General features: G+C 56.5%; 1 protein-coding gene across 1 annotated transcript in view; it reads left to right on the forward strand.

The window, feature by feature from the left end:
- MED14 (mediator complex subunit 14) overlaps nucleotides 1-18567 on the forward strand; it is a 106198-nt gene that overhangs the window by 67104 nt on the left and 20527 nt on the right. The window contains exons 22-26 of the mRNA XM_076058293.1: nucleotides 2268-2483; nucleotides 5709-5820; nucleotides 9681-9815; nucleotides 11698-11901; nucleotides 12315-12619. Coding sequence (XP_075914408.1) covers nucleotides 2268-2483; nucleotides 5709-5820; nucleotides 9681-9815; nucleotides 11698-11901; nucleotides 12315-12619 — 972 coding nt within the window. The remainder of the gene's footprint in view (nucleotides 1-2267; nucleotides 2484-5708; nucleotides 5821-9680; nucleotides 9816-11697; nucleotides 11902-12314; nucleotides 12620-18567) is intronic.

Genomic DNA, 18567 nt, shown 5'->3' on the forward strand with positions numbered 1-18567 from the left:
TGGTGGGGATGAGGAGAGGGTGGGGATGGGGAGTGGTGGGGATGGGGAGAGGGTGGGGATGGGGAGTGGGTGGGGATGGGGAGAGGGTGGGGATGGAGAGTGGGTGGGGATGGGGAGAGGGTGGGAATGGGGAGTGGGTGGGGATGGGGAGTGGGTGGGGATGGGGAGAGGGTGGGGATGGGGAGAGGGTGGGGATGGGGAGGGTGGGGATGGGGAGAGGGTGGGGATGGGGAGTGGGTGGGGATGGGGAGAGGGTGGGGATGGGGAGAGGGTGGGGATGGGGAGAGGGTGGGGATGGGGAGTGGGTGGGGATGGAGAGAGGGTGGGGATGGGGAGAGGGTGGGGATGGGGAGTGGGTGGGGATGGGGAGTGGTGGGGATGGGGAGTGGGTGGGGATGGGGAGTGGGTGGGGATGGGGAGTGGTGGGGATGGGGAGTGGGTGGGGATGGAGAGAGGGTGGGGATGGGGAGTGGGTGGGGATGGGGAGTGGTGGGGATGGGGAGTGGGTGGGGATTGGGAGTGGTGGGGATGGGGAGAGGGTGGGGATGGGGAGTGGGTGGGGATGGGGAGAGGGTGGGGATGGGGAGAGGGTGGGGATGGGGAGAGGGTGGGGATGGGGAGAGGGTGGGGATGGGGAGAGGGTGGGGATGGGGAGAGGGAGGGGATGGGGAGAGGGTGGGGATGGGGAGAGGGAGGGGATGGGGAGAGGGTGGGGATGGGGAGAGGGTGGGGATGGGGAGAGGGTGGGGATGGGGAGTGGGTGGGGATGGGGAGTGGGTGGGGATGGGGAGAGGGTGGGGATGGGGAGAGGGTGGGGATGGGGAGAGGGTGGGGATGGGGAGAGGGTGGGGATGGGGAGAGGGTGGGGATGGGGAGAGGGTGGGGATGGGGAGAGGGTGGGGATGGGGAGAGGGTGGGGATGGGGAGAGGGTGGGGATGGGGAGAGGGTGGGGATGGGGAGTGGGTGGGGATGGAGAGAGGGTGGGGATGGGGAGAGGGTGGGGATGGGGAGAGGGTGGGGATGGGGAGTGGGTGGGGATGGAGAGTGGGTGGGGATGGGGAGAGGTGGGGATGGGGAGAGGGTGGGGATGGGGAGAGGGAGGGGATGGGGAGTGGGTGGGGATGGGGAGTGGGTGGGGATGGAGAGAGGTAGGGATGGGATGCAGAGATGGGGATGAAGGAGGGAGAGAGAAGTGGGGAGATGGAGAGAGGGGGGAGGGGGAGAGATGGGGAGAGAGGGGGGGAGATGGGGGGAGATGGGATGGAGAGAGGGAGGGATGGAGAGAGGGAGGGATGGAGAGAGGGAGGGATGGAGAGAGGGAGGGATGGAGAGAGGGAGGGATGGAGAGAGGGTGGGGATGGAGAGAGGGTGGGGATGGAGAGAGGGAGGGATGGAGAGAGGTGGGGATGGAGAGAGGTGGGGATGGGATGCAGAGATGGGGATGAAGGAGGGAGAGAGAAGTGGGGAGATGGAGAGAGGGGGAGAGATGGGGAGAGATGGGGAGAGAGGGGGAGAGAGGGGCAGAGATGGGGAGAGATGGGGCAGATGGGGAAAGATGGGGGGAGATGGGGGGAGATGGGGGGAGATGGAGGGAAATGGGGGGAGATGGAGGGATGGAGAGAGGGAGGGATGGAGAGAGGTGGGGATGGAGAGAGGGAGGGATGGAGAGAGGGAGGGATGGGATGAAGAGATGGGGATGAAGGAGGGAGAGAGAAGTGGGGAGATGGAGAGAGGGGGAGGGGGAGAGAGGGGGAGAGATGGGGAGAGATGGGGCAGATGGGGAGAGATGGGGGGAGAAGGGATGGAGAGAGGGAGGGATGGAGAGAGGGAGGGATGGGGAGTGGTGGGGATAGAGAGAGGGAGGGATGGGATGAAGAGATGGGGATGAAGGAGGGAGAGAGAAGTGGGGAGATGGAGAGAGGGGGAGGGGGAGAGAGGGGGAGAGATGGGGAGAGATGGGGGGAGATGGGGAGAGATGGGGAGAGATGGGGGAGATGGGGGGGGGGAGAGATGGGGAGAGATGGGGAGAGATGGGGGGAGATGGGGGGGGAGAGATGGGGGAGAGATGGGGGAGATGGGGAGATGGGGAGATGGGGAGAGATGGGGCGAGATCGGGCGAGATGGGGGGAGGATGAGAGATGGGGGGGAGAGATGGGAGGAGATGGGGAGAGAGGGGGACAGGGGGAGAGATGGGGGTAGAGATGGGGAGAGATTGGAGGTGGGGAGAGATTGGAGGTGGGGAGAGAGGGAGAGACGGTGATGGTGTTCACGGCTTCACCGCCCCTCCCCCCCCCAGACGTTCCTCACGATGTTCGTGGACAGCAGCCAGGAAGCTCGGCGGCGCTCCGTCAACGAAGACGACAACCCCCCATCGCCCATGGGAGGGGACCCCACGGACACCTTCCTGTCCACACAGCCCCCCCCGGGACCCCCACAGACCCCCACACAAACCTCCACGGGGTCACAGCAGCACGGAGCCCAGGTGTCACTCACAGTTACTCACTCATTCACACGGCCACTCACTCACAGTCACTCACTCACACGGTCACTCACTCACAGTCACTCATTCACACGGTCACTCACTCCCTCACACGGTAACTCACTCACACGGTCACTCACTCACAGTCACTCACTCACACGGCCACTCACTCACACGATAACTCACTCACCTGGTCACTCACTCACACGGTCACTCACTCAAACGATAACTCACTCACAGTCACTCATTCACACGGTCACTCACTCACACAGTCACTCACTCACACGGTCACTCACTCATTCACACGGTCACTCACTCACACGGTCACTCACTCATTCACACGGCCACTCACTCACACGATAACTCACTCACAGTCACTCACAGTCACTCACTCACACAGTCACTCATTCACACAGTCACTCACTCATTCACACGGCCACTCACTCATTCACACGGCCACTCACTCACACGATAACTCACTCACAGTCACTCACTCACAGTCACTCACTCACACAGTCACTCACTCATTCACACGGTCACTCACTCATTCACACGGCCACTCACTCACACGGTCACTCACTCACAGTCACTCACTCACACAGTCACTCACTCATTCACACGGCCACTCACTCATTCACACGGCCACTCACTCACACGATAACTCACTCAGTCACTCACTCACAGTCACTCACTCACACAGTCACTCACTCATTCACACGGTCACTCACTCACACGGTAACTCACTCACACAGTCACTCACTCACACAGTCACTCACTCACACAGTCACTCACTGACACGATAACTCACTCACACGGTCACTCATTCACACGGCCACTCACTCATTCACACGGCCACTCACTCACAGTCACTCACTCACAGTCACTCACTCACACAGTCACTCACTCACACGATAACTCACTCACACGGCCACTCACTCACATGATAACTCACTCACAGTCACTCACTCACAGTCACTCACTCACACGATAACTCACTCACACGGTCACTCATTCACACGGCCACTCACTCATTCACACGGCCACTCACTCATTCACACGGCCACTCACTCACACGATAACTCACTCAGTCACTCACTCACAGTCACTCACTCACAGTCACTCACTCACAGTCACTCACTCACACAGTCACTCACTCACACGATAACTCACTCACACGGCCACTCACTCACACGATAACTCACACGGTCACTCACTCACAGTCACTCACTCACACAGTCACTCACTCATTCACACGGTCACTCGCTCATTCACACGGCCACTCACTCATTCACACGACCACTCACTCACTCATTAACTCACTCACACGGTCACTCACTCACACGGTCACTCACTCAAACGATAACTCACTCACACGGTCACTCACACGATAACTCACTCACACGGTCACTCACTCAAACGATAACTCACTCACATGGTCACTCACTCACACGATAACTCACTCACATGGTCACTCACTCACATGGTCACTCACTCACACGATAACTCACTCACACGGTCACTCACACGATAACTCACTCACATGGTCACTCACAAGGTCACTTACTCATTCACGTGGTCACTCACTCACACGATAACTCACTCACATGGTCACTCACTCACATGGTCACTCACTCACACGGTCACTCACTCACACGATAACTCACTCACATGGTCACTCACACGATAACTCACTCACATGGTCACTCACAAGGTAACTCACTCATTCACGTGGTCACTCGCTCACACGGTCACTTACACAGTGACAGTCACAACAACAACAGCCGCCATTTCGCCTATAAGTGGCGGGTCACCACAACGCTTGTGCCAGGCTAGGTGCACTTTTAGGCTACGCGAATTTGTTGAAGGCTCGCTAACAGGATGTCACGATGTAGACCCAGGTGCCATGGGTTGCCACGTTAGGTGCAGGAGGTCTCGGCGCAGACCCCAGGTGCCATGGGTTGACTGACTGAGATGACTGCCAGATGCTCCACCGGCCGTGCTCCCTGCTGCGTTTCTGCTTCCTGTCGTTGCCGTGAGCGTCGCTCCTCCGCCCTCCGTTGTTGCTGGAGGGCGACTACCTCCTAACTGCCCAGGAGCGTCCTTCACGAGCCACCTCCACAGAGGCCGATTTTGACACCGCTGGTACCGGTTATTGGCAAGGCCACTCAGCTCCACGTCCTCCTGCACCACACCAGCTCCATCTATTCTGCAGCCCGTGCCGCGCCCATTTAGCCCCATCTGTCCGGCCAAACAGAAACTCCTTGGGCATGCAGTGGCTGGGCATGTGGACTACTTGACTCAGCCAATGCAGCGTTGTCTGCCGGAGGAGCTCACTAAATACATACTCCCCGTCTGTCCCCGTGTCTCCCTGTCTCCCCATGTCCCGCCCTGTCTCCCCGTGTCTCCCTCTCTCCCTGTCCGCGTGTCTCACTGTCTCTCCGTGTGTCCCCGTGTCTCACTGTGTCTCTCTGTGTGTCCCCGTGTCTCCATGTCCCCGCCTGTCTCTCCCTGTCTCTCCATGTCTCCCCGTGTCTCCATGTCCCCCCCTGTCTCTCCCTGTCTCCCCGTGTCTCCCCGTGTCTCCTTGTGTCTCCCCGTGTCTCCCCGTGTCTCCTTGTGTCTCTCCGTGTGTCCCCGTGTCTCCATCTCCCCGTGTCTCCCTGTCTCTCCGTGTCTCCCCGTGTGTCCTTGTGTCTCCTTGTGTCTCCCCGTGTCTCCCTGTCTCTCCCTGTCTCCCCGTGTCTCCCTGTGTCTCTCCGTGTGTCCCCGTGTCTCCCTGTGTCTCCTTGTGTCCCCGTGTCTCCCTGTGTCTCCCTGTGTCTCCGTGTCTCCCCGTGTCTCCTTGTGTCTCCTTGTGTCTCCCCGTGTCTCCTTGTGTCTCTCCGTGTCTCCCTGTGTATCCTTGTGTCTCCTTGTGTCTCCCCGTGTCTCCTTGTGTCTCCCCGTGTCCCCCCTTGTCTCTCCGTGTCCCCCCGTGTCTCCCTGTGTCTCTCCGTGTCTCCCCGTGTGTCCCTGTCTCCCCGTGTCCCCCCTTGTCTCTCCGTGTCTCCCCGTGTCCCCCCTTGTCTCTCCGTGTCCCCCCGTGTCTCCCTGTGTCTCTCCGTGTCTCCCCGTGTGTCCCTGTCTCCCCGTGTCCCCCCTTGTCTCTCCGTGTCTCCCCGTGTCCCCCCTTGTCTCTCCGTGTCTCCCCGTGTCTCCCCGTGTCTCCCTGTCTCTCCGCGTGTGCAGGGCTTTGGCAAGAACCCCTCCGGGCCGTACCCCCTCGCCTCACCCCCCGCTCCCCCCTACCACGGGGGGGTGGCTCCCTCACCGGCTCCCATGATCCCCACACCCTCACCCGGTGAAGACCCCCACAACACACCACACTATACCACACTACACCACACTATACCACACCACACTATACCACACCACACTATACCACACTATACCACACTACACTATACCACACTACACCACACTATACCACACTATACCACACCACACTACACTATACCACACTATACCACACCACACTATACCACACTACACTATACCACACTACACCACACTATACCAGACTATACTACACTATACCACACTATACCACACCACACTATACCACACTACACTATACCACACTACACCACACTATACCAGACTATACTACACTATACCACACTATACCACACTACACTATACCACACTATACCACACCACACTATACCACACTACACTATACCACACTACACCACACTATACCAGACTATACTACACTATACCACACTATACCACACCACACTACACTATACCACACTATACCACACCACACTATACCACACTATACCACACTACACCACACTATACCACACTATACCACACCACACTATACCACACTACACCACACTATACCACACTATACCACACTATACCACACTACACCACACTATACCACACTATACCACACTACACCACACTATACCACACTATACCACACTATACCACACTATACCACACTACACCACACTATACCACACTATACCACACTATACCACACTATACCACACTATACCACACTATACCACACTATACCACACCACACTATACCACACTATACCACACTATACCACACCACACTATACCACACCACACTATACCACACTATACCACACTATACCACACTATACCACACTACACCACACTATACCACACTATACCACACTATACCACACCACACTACACCACACTATACCACACTACACCACACTATACCACACTATACCACACTATACCACACCACACTATACCACACTATACCACACTATACCACACCACACTATACCACACTATACCACACTATACCACACCACACTATACCACACTACACCACACTACACCACACTATACCACACTATACCACACTATACCACACCACACTATACCACACTATACCACACTACACCATACCACACTATACCACACTATACCACACTATACCACACTACACTATACCACACTATACCACACCACACTATACCACACTATACCACACTATACCACACCACACTATACCACACCACACTATACCACACCACACTATACCACACCACACTATACCACACCACACTATACCACACTATACCACACTACACTATACCACACTACACTACACCACACTATACCACACTATACCACACTACACCACACTATACCACACTATACTACACTATACCACACTATACCACACCACACTATACCACACCACACTATACCACACCACACTATACCACACCACACTATACCACACCACACTATACCACACTATACCACACTACACTATACCACACTACACTACACCACACTATACCACACTATACCACACTACACCACACTATACCACACTATACTACACTATACCACACTATACTACACCACACTATACCACACCACACTATACCACACTATACCACACCACACTACACCACACTATACCACACTACACCACACTATACCACACTACACCACACTAAACCGCACTATACTATACCACACTATACCACACTACACTACACCACACCACACTACACCACACTACACTATACCACACTATACCACACTATACTACACCACACTACACTATACCACACTACACCACATTACACCACATTACACTATACCGCACTACACCACCACACTACACTATACCGCACTACACCGCTGATGATCAACCACCCTGACTGTTGATTAACCCTCCCTGGTGAACAACACTCTCACTGTTGATTAACCCTCCCTGATGAACAACACTCTCACTGTTGATTAACCCTCCCTGATGAACAACACTCTCACTGTTGATTAACCCTCCCTGGTGAACAACACTCTGTTGATTAACCCTCCCTAGTGAACAACACTCTGTTGATTAACCCTCCCTGGTGAACAACACTCTCACTGTTGATTAACCCTCCCTAGTGAACAACACTCTCACTGTTGATTAACCCTCCCTAGTGAACAACACTCTCAGTGTTGATTAACCCTCCCTGATGAACAACACTCTCACTGTTGATTAACCCTCCCTAGTGAACAACACTCTCACTGTTGATTAACCCTCCCTGATGAACAACACTCTCACTGTTGATTAACCCTCCCTGGTGAACAACACTCTCACTGTTGATTAACCCTCCCTGATGAACAACACTCTCACTGTTGATTAACCCTCCCTGATGAACAACACTCTCACTGTTGATTAACCCTCCCTGGTGAACAACACTCTGTTGATTAACCCTCCCTAGTGAACAACACTCTGTTGATTAACCCTCCCTGGTGAACAACACTCTCACTGTTGATTAACCCTCCCTAGTGAACAACACTCTCACTGTTGATTAACCCTCCCTAGTGAACAACACTCTCAGTGTTGATTAACCCTCCCTGATGAACAACACTCTCACTGTTGATTAACCCTCCCTAGTGAACAACACTCTCACTGTTGATTAACCCTCCCTGATGAACAACACTCTCACTGTTGATTAACCCTCCCTGATGAACAACACTCTCAGTGTTGATTAACCCTCCCTAGTGAACAACACTCTCACTGTTGATTAACCCTCCCTGATGAACAATACTCACTGTTGATTAACCCTCCCTAGTGAACAACACTCTCACTGTTGATTAACCCTCCCTAGTGAACAACACTCTCAACGTTGATTAACCCTCCCTGGTGAACAACACTCTCACTGTTGATTAACCCTCCCTGGTGAACAACACTCTCACTGTTGATTAACCCTCCCTGGTGAACAACACTCTCACTGTTGATTAACCCTCCCTGATGAACAACCACTCTCACTGTTGATTAACCCTTGCTGATGAACAACACTCTCACTGTTGATTAACCCTCCCTAGTGAACAACACTCTGTTGATTAACCCTCCCTGGTGAACAACACTCTCACTGTTGATTAACCCTCCCTGGTGAACAACCACTCTCAGTGTTGAGTAATCCTCCCTAGTGAACAACCACTCTGTTGATTAACCCTCCCTAGTGAACAACACTCTTACTGTTGATTAACCCTCGCTGATGAACAACCACTCTCACTGTTGATTAACCCTTGCTGATGAACAACACTCTCACTGTTGATTAACCCTCCCTGGTGAACAACACTCTCACTGTTGATTAACCCTCCCTAGTGAACAACACTCTGTTGATTAACCCTCCCTGGTGAACAACACTCTCACTGTTGATTAACCCTCCCCGGTGAACAACACTCTCACTGTTGATTAACCCTCCCTAGTGAACAACACTCTCACTGTTGATTAACCCTCCCTGGTGAACAACACTCACACTGTTGATTAACCCTCCCTAGTGAACAACACTCTCACTGTTGATTAACCCTCCCTGATGAACAACACTCTCACTGTTGATTAACCCTCCCTAGTGAACAACCACTCTCAGTGTTGATTAACCCTCCCTGATGAACAACACTCTCACTGTTGATTAACCCTCCCTAGTGAACAACACTCTCACTGTTGATTAACCCTCCCTGGTGAACAACCACTCTCACTGTTGATTAACCCTTGCTGATGAACAACACTCACTGTTGATTAACCCTTGCTGATGAACAACACTCTCAGTGTTGATTAACCCTTGCTGATGAACAACCACTCTCACTCCCCATACCCCCCCTGCCCCCCCTGCCCCCCCCTGCCCCCCCTGCCCCCCTCCCCCCGTGCAGCGACGCTGCTCCCCGCCAGCTCCCCAGGAGGTGGCGCTCTGCGCATTCCTTCGCCGGCCTCCTTTGGCCCAGCGCCCTCCCCCTCCTCACTGGGCATCCACATGCCTCCCTCGGCCGGCTTCAACAGCCCACACGGTAGCACGCACTACGGGCAGCAGCGGGACCACGGACGCCCCCCTGTGTGTGTGTGTGGCTAGGACCCCCACTCACTACAGGCAGTACGACAGACGCCCCTGTGTGTGTGTGTGGCTAGGACCCCCACTCACTACAGGCAGTACGACAGACGACCGTGTGTGTGTGTTGCTAGGACCCCCACTCACTACAGGCAGTACGACAGACGCCCGTGTGTGTGTGGCTAGGACCCCCACTCACTACAGGCAGTACGACAGACGCCCGTGTGTGTGTGGCTAGGACCCCCACTCACTACAGGCAGTGCCACGGACGCCCCTGTGTGTGTGTGTGTCTAGGACCCCCACTCACTACAGGCAGTACGACAGACGCCCCTGTGTGTGTGTGTGTCTAGGACCCCCACTCACTACAGGCAGTGCCACGGATGCCCCCGTGTGTGTGTGTCTAGGACCCCCACTCACTACAGGCAGTACGACAGACGACCGTGTGTGTGTGGCTAGGACCCCCACTCACTACGGGCAGTGCCACGGATGCCCCTGTGTGTGTGTCTAGGACCCCCCACTCACTACAGGCAGTACGACGGACGCCCCTGTGTGTGTGTCTAGGACCCCCACTCACTACGGGCAGTGCCACGGATGCCCCTGTGTGTGTGTCTAGGACCCCCACTCACTACAGGCAGTACGACGGACGCCCCTGTGTGTGTGTGTGGCTAGGACCCCCACTCACTACGGGCAGTGCCACGGACGCCCCTGTGTGTGTGTGTGGCTAGGACCCCCACTCTCTACGGGCAGTGCCACGGACGCCCCTGTGTGTGTTGCTAGGACCCCCACTCACTACAGGCAGTACGACAGACGCCCCTGTGTGTGTGTGGCTAGGACCCCCACTCACTACAGGCAGTGCCACGGACGCCCCTGTGTGTGTGTGTGGCTAGGACCCCCACTCTCTACGGGCAGTGCCACGGACGCCCCTGTGTGTGTTGCTAGGACCCCCACTCACTACAGGCAGTACGACAGACGCCCCTGTGTGTGTGTGGCTAGGACCCCCACTCACTACAGGCAGTACGATGGACGCCCCTGTGTGTGTGGCTAGGACCCCAATCACTACGGGCAGTGCCACGGACGCCCGTGTGTGTGTTTGTCTAGGACCCCCACTCACTACAGGCAGTACGACAGACGCCCCTGTGTGTGTGTGTGGCTAGGACCCCCACTCACTACAGGCAGTGCCACGGACGCCCCCGTGTGTGTGTGTGTGTGGCTAGGACCTCCACAGCGCCCGTACGAACCCCGGGCAGATATTCAATTCAGAATGTTCATACTGCAGGAGGAGGAAACCCACGAGCTCTGGAGTTCTTGCTTCACGGAGAGTCCAGGAGAGGGCACGGGGGTCAGAACCTTACAACAACAAACAAGATCAAGAGACGATAGCAGTGCAAAGTTGGAGGGAAGGGAAGCAATTAACGATGTGTTTATTTTCCCCGCACGTGTCAGGAATCACTGAGCTGCGTAGCTTCTGTTTCCAGAAGCGACCCCTGGACATCACACAATGATAAGCTGCTTAACCAAGAGGCTTCAATCATCATCACCATCACGTGGAAATTAATAGCATACTCATCCTCAAATGAGTACCTGGTGTAGCGGTCTGTAGTAAACGTGGTGTGTAGTAAACGTGGTGTGTAGTAAACATGGTCTGTAGTAAACATGGTCTGTAGTAAACACGGTCTGTAGTAAACATCGCCGCTGGGGAGACAAAGGCGGCCGGGCGTGGTGCTGGCCACCCACTTCCTCGTGTGCCGTTCCGGCCTTCATAGGCGCCGCTCGCTAACAGCACTTGCCCCTACAGTCTCTTAAGGCTATCACGGTGGGGGGTTTCTTTGCCTGTGTGCGTGCAGACAGCAGCTCCCCGTACGCCGGCACCCTGGCCATGATGTCTCCGGGGGGGGGTCGCCTGGGGGGCGGCTGGCCCGGCTCCCCCTCGGCTGGGGGCGGGGGGCCCCCCTCGGCCTCGCGCCTCTCCGGCATCGGGGGGGCCCTGTCCCCTGCCCTCGCCTCCATCCACTCGCCCGTGTCGGACCCCACGCACTCACCCCGCGCAGGTAATCTTTTGGTAACCTATGGGGCAACATATGGAGCAGCCTCGTGGTAACCTATGAGGGGTAACCTCGTGGTGACCTCGTGGTGACCTATGGGGTAACCTCGTGGTAACCTATGGGGTAACCTCGTGGTGACCTCGTGGTAACCTATGGGGTAACCTCGTGGTAACCTATGGGGTAACCTCGTGGTGACCTCGTGGTGACCTCGTGGTGACCTCGGGGTAACCTGGGATCGCAAATATCACTTCCGATTAGCACGGTTGGCTACCCCTAAGCAACCTAGGGGGTAATTAGGAGTTGATCTGTGGTTAATGGAGGGGTTTTTTTTCCGTGCGCATTCAACATCGCCACCGCCTCCTACCACCTCAACCACCTCCATCGCCCTCAATGATCCCTTCCCACTTCACCCCTCCCAGGTTCCCAGGCCCCTCCATCCCAAGCCGCGGCGGCCGCCGCCGCTGCCGCAGCCGCGGCCGCGGCCGCGGCCGCCGCCGCCGCCCTGGCGTGCGGCCCGGGGCGCAAGCTGCCTCAGCGCTCGTGGGCGGGCGCCATCCCGTCGCTGCTGTCCCACAGCGCCCTGCACCTGCTGCTGTGCCCCTCGCCCACCCCGGGCTTGCCGCCGGCGCTCGCCGGCTCCTACCTCTGCTCCCCGCTGGAGCGCTTCCTGGGCTCCGTGTACATGCGGAGACACCTGCAGAGGGTCATCAAGCAGGAGGACGCGGTGACGCGCGCACACACAGTACACACGCACATAGTACACACACACACACACGCACATAATACACACACACACATAGTATACACACACGCACACACGCACACACACACACATAGTATACACACATAGTATACATACACACACACACACATATAGTACACACGCGCACACACATAGTATACACACATAGTATACATACACACACGTACACACACGTACACACACGCTTAGTACACACGCCTAGTACACGCGTAGTATACATACACACACACACGTACACACACGTACACACACGCCAGGTACACACGCCTAGTACACACGTAGTATACCTACACACACGTACACACACGCCTAGTACACGCGTAGTATACATGTGTAATGAGTTCAACTGAGTCGCAGACGTTGTCTTAGGGAGTAACACGTTTTATTAAACTCTTAACACAACACACTCCAGGCTATTAACACAACACACTCCAGGCTAGTAACACAACACACTCCAGGCTAGTAACACAACACACTCCAGGCTAGTAACACAACACACTCCAGGCTAGTAACACAACACACTCCAGGCTAGTAACACAACACACTCCAGGCTAGTAACACAACACACTCCAGGCGATTAACACAACACACTCCAGGCTAGTAACACAACACACTCCAGGCTAGTAACACAACACACTCCAGGCTAGTAACACAACACACTCCAGGCTAGTAACACAACACACTCCAGGCTATTAACACAACACACTCCAGGCTATTAACACAACACACTCTAGACTATTAACACAACACACTCCAGGCTATTAACACAACACACTCCAGGCTATTAACACAACACACTCCAGGCTAGTAACACAACACACTCCAGGCTATTAACACAACACACTCCAGGCTATTAACACAACACACTCCAGGCTATTAACACAACACACTCCAGGCTAGTAACACAACACACTCCAGGCTAGTAACACAACACACTCCAGGCTATTAACACAACACACTCCAGGCTATTAACACAACACACTCCAGACTAGTAACACAACACACTCCAGGCTATTAACACAACACACTCCAGGCTAGTAACACAACACACTCCAGGCTATTAACACAACACACTCCAGGTTAGTAACACAACACACTCCAGGCTATTAACACAACACACTCCAGGCTATTAACACAACACACTCCAGGTTAGTAACACAACACACTCCAGGCTAGTAACACAACACACTCCAGGCTAGTAACACAACACACTCCAGGCTATTAACACAACACACTCCAGGCTATTAACACAACACACTCCAGGCTATTAACACAACACACTCCAGGCTATTAACACAACACACTCCAGGCTATTAAAACAACACACTCCAGGCTGTTAACACAACACACTCCAGGCTAGTAACACAACACACTCCAGGCTAGTAACACAACACACTCCAGGCTAGTAACACAACACACTCCAGGCTAGTAACACAACACACTCCAGGCTAGTAACACAACACACTCCAGGCTAGTAACACAACACACTCCAGGCTAGTAACACAAAACACTCCAGGCTAGTAACACAACACACTCCAGGCTATTAACACAACAAACTCTCGGGTGGTGACCATCCAACTCGCCACGCTACGATGGTATTAGACACGGTTTCTTTATCCCGCTCCGGACCACAAGCTGTGTCCCTTCTAGAACTCTCTTGCCCCGCCCACCTTCTAGAACTCTCTCGCCCCACCCACCTTCTAGATCTCTCTCGCCCCGCCCACCTTCTAGAACTCTCTCGCCCCACCCACCTTCTAGATCTCTCTTGCCCCGCCCACCTTCTAGATCTCTCTCGCCCGGCCCACCTTCTAGATCTCTCTCGCCCCGCCCACTTTCTCGGTCTCTCTCGCCCCGCCCACCTTCTAGATCTCTCTCACCCCGCCCACCTTCTAGATCTCTCTCGCCCCGCCCACTTTCTCGGTCTCTCTCGCCCCGCCCACCTTCTAGATCTCTCTTGCCCCGCCCACCTTCTAGATCTCTCTCGCCCGGCCCACCTTCTAGATCTCTCTCGCCCCGCCCACTTTCTCGGTCTCTCTCGCCCCGCCCACCTTCTAGATCTCTCTCACCCCGCCCACCTTCTAGATCTCTCTCGCCCCGCCCACCTTCTAGATCTCTCTCGCCCCGCCCACCTTCTAGATCTCTCTCGCCCCGCCCACCTTCTAGATCTCTCTCGCCCCGCCCACCTTCTAGATCTCTCTCGCCCCGCCCACCTTCTAGATCTCTCTCGCCCCGCCCACCTTCTAGATCTCTCTCGCCCCGCCCACTTTCTAGATCTCTCTCGCCCCGCCCACCTTCTAGATCTCTCTCGCCCCGCCCACCTTCTAGATCTCTCTCGCCCCGCCCACCTTCTAGATCTCTCTCACCCCGCCCACCTTCTAGATCTCTCTCGCCCCGCTCACCTTCTAGATCTCTCTCACCCCCGCCCACCTTCTAGATCTCTCCCCGCCCACCTTCTAGATCTCTCTCGCCCCCGCCCACCTTCTAGATCTCTCTCGCCCCGCCCACCTTCTAGATCTCTCTCGCCCCGCCCACCTTCTAGATCTCTCTCGCCCCCGCCCACCTTCTAGATCTCTCTCGCCCCGCCCACCTTCTAGATCTCTCTCGCCCCGCCCACCTTCTAGATCTCTCTCGCCCCGCCCACTTTCTAGATCTCTCTCGCCCCGCCCACCTTCTAGATCTCTCTCGCCCCCGCCCACCTTCTAGATCTCTCTCGCCCCGTCCACTTTCTCAGTCTCTCTCGCCCCGCCCACTTTCTAGATCTCTCTCGCCCCGCCCACCTTCTAGATCTCTCTCGCCCCCGCCCACCTTCTAGATCTCTCTCGCCCCGCCCACCTTCTAGATCTCTCTCGCCCCGCCCACCTTCTAGATCTCTCTCGCCCCCGCCCACCTTCTAGATCTCTCTCGCCCCGCCCACCTTCTAGATCTCTCTCGCCCCGCCCACCTTCTAGATCTCTCTCGCCCCGCCCACTTTCTAGATCTCTCTCGCCCCGCCCACCTTCTAGATCTCTCTCGCCCCCGCCCACCTTCTAGATCTCTCTCGCCCCGCCCACTTTCTCAGTCTCTCTCGCCCCGCCCACTTTCTAGATCTCTCTCGCCCCGCCCACCTTCTAGATCTCTCTCGCCCCGCCCACCTTCTAGATCTCTCTCGCCCCGCCCACCTTCTAGATCTCTCTCACCCCGCCCACCTTCTAGATCTCTCTCGCCCCGCCCACCTTCTAGATCTCCCTCGCCCCGCCCACCTTCTAGATCTCTCTCGCCCCGCCCACTTTCTAGATCTCTCTCGCCCCGCCCACCTTCTAGATCTCTCTCGCCCCCGCCCACCTTCTAGATCTCTCTCGCCCCGCCCACTTTCTCAGTCTCTCTCGCCCCGCCCACTTTCTAGATCTCTCTCGCCCCGCCCACCTTCTAGATCTCTCTCGCCCCGCCCACCTTCTAGATCTCTCTCGCCCCGCCCACCTTCTAGATCTCTCTCGCCCCGCCCACCTTCTAGATCTCTCTCGCCCCGCTCACCTTCTAGATCTCTCTCACCCCCGCTCACCTTCTAGATCTCTCCCCGCCCACCTTCTAGATCTCTCTCGCCCCCGCCCACCTTCTAGATCTCTCTCGCCCCGCCCACCTTCTAGATCTCTCTCGCCCCGCCCACCTTCTAGATCTCTCTCGCCCCCACCCACCTTCTAGATCTCTCTCGCCCCGCCCACCTTCTAGATCTCTCTCGCCCCGCCCACCTTCTAGATCTCTCTCGCCCCGCCCACTTTCTAGATCTCTCTCGCCCCGCCCACCTTCTAGATCTCTCTCGCCCCCGCCCACCTTCTAGATCTCTCTCGCCCCGCCCACTTTCTCAGTCTCTCTCGCCCCACCCACTTTCTAGATCTCTCTCGCCCCGCCCACCTTCTAGATCTCTCTCGCCCCGCCCACCTTCTAGATCTCTCTCGCCCCGCCCACCTTCTAGATCTCTCTCACCCCGCCCACCTTCTAGATCTCTCTCGCCCCGCCCACCTTCTAGATCTCCCTCGCCCCGCCCACCTTCTAGATCTCTCTCGCCCCGCCCACTTTCTCAGTCTCTCTCGCCCCGCCCACCTTCTAGATCTCTCTCGCCCGCCCACCTTCTAGATCTCTCTCGCCCCGCCCACCTTCTAGATCTCTCTCGCCCCGCCCACTTTCTCAGTCTCTCTCGCCCCGCCCACCTTCTAGATCTCTCGCGCCCCGCCCACCTTCTAGATCTCTCTCACCCCGCCCACCTTCTAGATCTCTCTCGCCCCGCCCACCTTCTAGATCTCTCTCGCCCCGCCCACCTTCTAGATCTCTCTCGCCCCGCCCACCTTCTAGATCTCTCTCGCCCCGCCCACCTTCTAGATCTCTCTCGCTCCGCCCACCTTCTAGATCTCTCTTGCCCCGCCCACCTTCTAGATCTCTCTCGCCCCGCCCACCTTCTAGATCTCTCTCGCTCCGCCCACCTTCTAGATCTCTCTCACCCCGCCCACCTTCTAGATCTCTCTCGCCCCGCCCACCTTCTAGATCTCTCTCGCCCCGCCCACTTTCTAGATCTCTCTCGCCCCGCCCACCTTCTAGATCTCTCTCACCCCGCCCACTTTCTCAGTCTCTCTCGCCCCGCCCACCTTCTAGATCTCTCTCGCCCCGCCCACCTTCTAGATCTCTCTCGCCCCGCCCACCTTCTAGAACTCTCTCGCCCCGCCCACCTTCTAGATCTCTCGCCCCGCCCACCTTCTAGATCTCTCTCACCCCGCCCACTTTCTAGATCTCTCTCGCCCCGCCCACTTTCTCAGTCTCTCTCGCCCCGCCCACCTTCTAGATCTCTCTCGCCCGCCCACCTTCTAGAGCTCTCTCGCCCCGCTCACCTTCTAGATCTCTCTCACCCCGCCCACTTTCTCAGTCTCTCTCGCCCCGCCCACCTTCTAGATCTCTCGCGCCCCGCCCACCTTCTAGATCTCTCTCACCCCGCCCACCTTCTAGATCTCTCTCGCTCTGCCCACCTTCTAGATCTCTCTCGCCCCGCCCACCTTCTAGATCTCTCTCGCCCCGCCCACCTTCTAGATCTCTCTCGCCCCGCCCACCTTCTAGATCTCTCTCGCCCCGCCCACCTTCTAGATCTCTCTCGCCCCGCCCACTTTCTAGATCTCTCTCGCCCCGCCCACCTTCTAGATCTCTCTCGCCCCGCCCACCTTCTAGATCTCTCTCACCCCGCCCACCTTCTAGATCTCTCTCGCTCCGCCCACCTTCTAGATCTCTCTTGCCCCGCCCACCTTCTAGATCTCTCTCGCCCCGCCCACCTACATCTCTCTCGCCCCGCCCACCTTCTAGATCTCTCTCACCCCGCCCACCTTCTAGATCTCTCTCGCCCCGCCCACCTTCTAGATCTCTCTCGCCCCGCCCACCTTCTAGATCTCTCTCACCCCGCCCACCTTCTAGATCTCTCTCGCCCCGCCCACCTTCTAGATCTCTCTCGCCCCGCCCACCTTCTAGATCTCTCTCGCCCCGCCCACTTTCTAGATCTCTCTCGCCCCGCCCACCTTCTAGATCTCTCTCACCCCGCCCACTTTCTCAGTCTCTCTTGCCCCGCCCACCTTCTAGATCTCTCTCGCCCCGCCCACCTTCTAGATCTCTCTCGCCCCGCCCACTTTCTAGATCTCTCTCGCCCCGCCCACCTTCTAGATCTCTCTCGCCCCTCCCACCTTCTAGATCTCCCTCGCCCCGCCCACTTTCTAGATCTCTCTCGCCCCGCCCACCTTCTAGATCTCTCTCACCCCGCCCACTTTCTCAGTCTCTCTCGCCCCGCCCACCTTCTAGATCTCTCTCGCCCCGCCCACCTTCTAGATCTCTCTCGCCCCGCCCACCTTCTAGATCTCTCTCACCCCGCCCACCTTCTAGATCTCTCTCGCCCCGCTCACCTT

This window comes from Petromyzon marinus, assembly GCF_048934315.1.
Source record: "Petromyzon marinus isolate PM22_M1 ecotype Great Lakes invasive population chromosome 70 unlocalized genomic scaffold, UKy_Petmar_22M1.pri1.0 chr70_unloc.1, whole genome shotgun sequence".
Classification (NCBI taxonomy): Eukaryota; Metazoa; Chordata; class Hyperoartia; order Petromyzontiformes; family Petromyzontidae; genus Petromyzon; species Petromyzon marinus.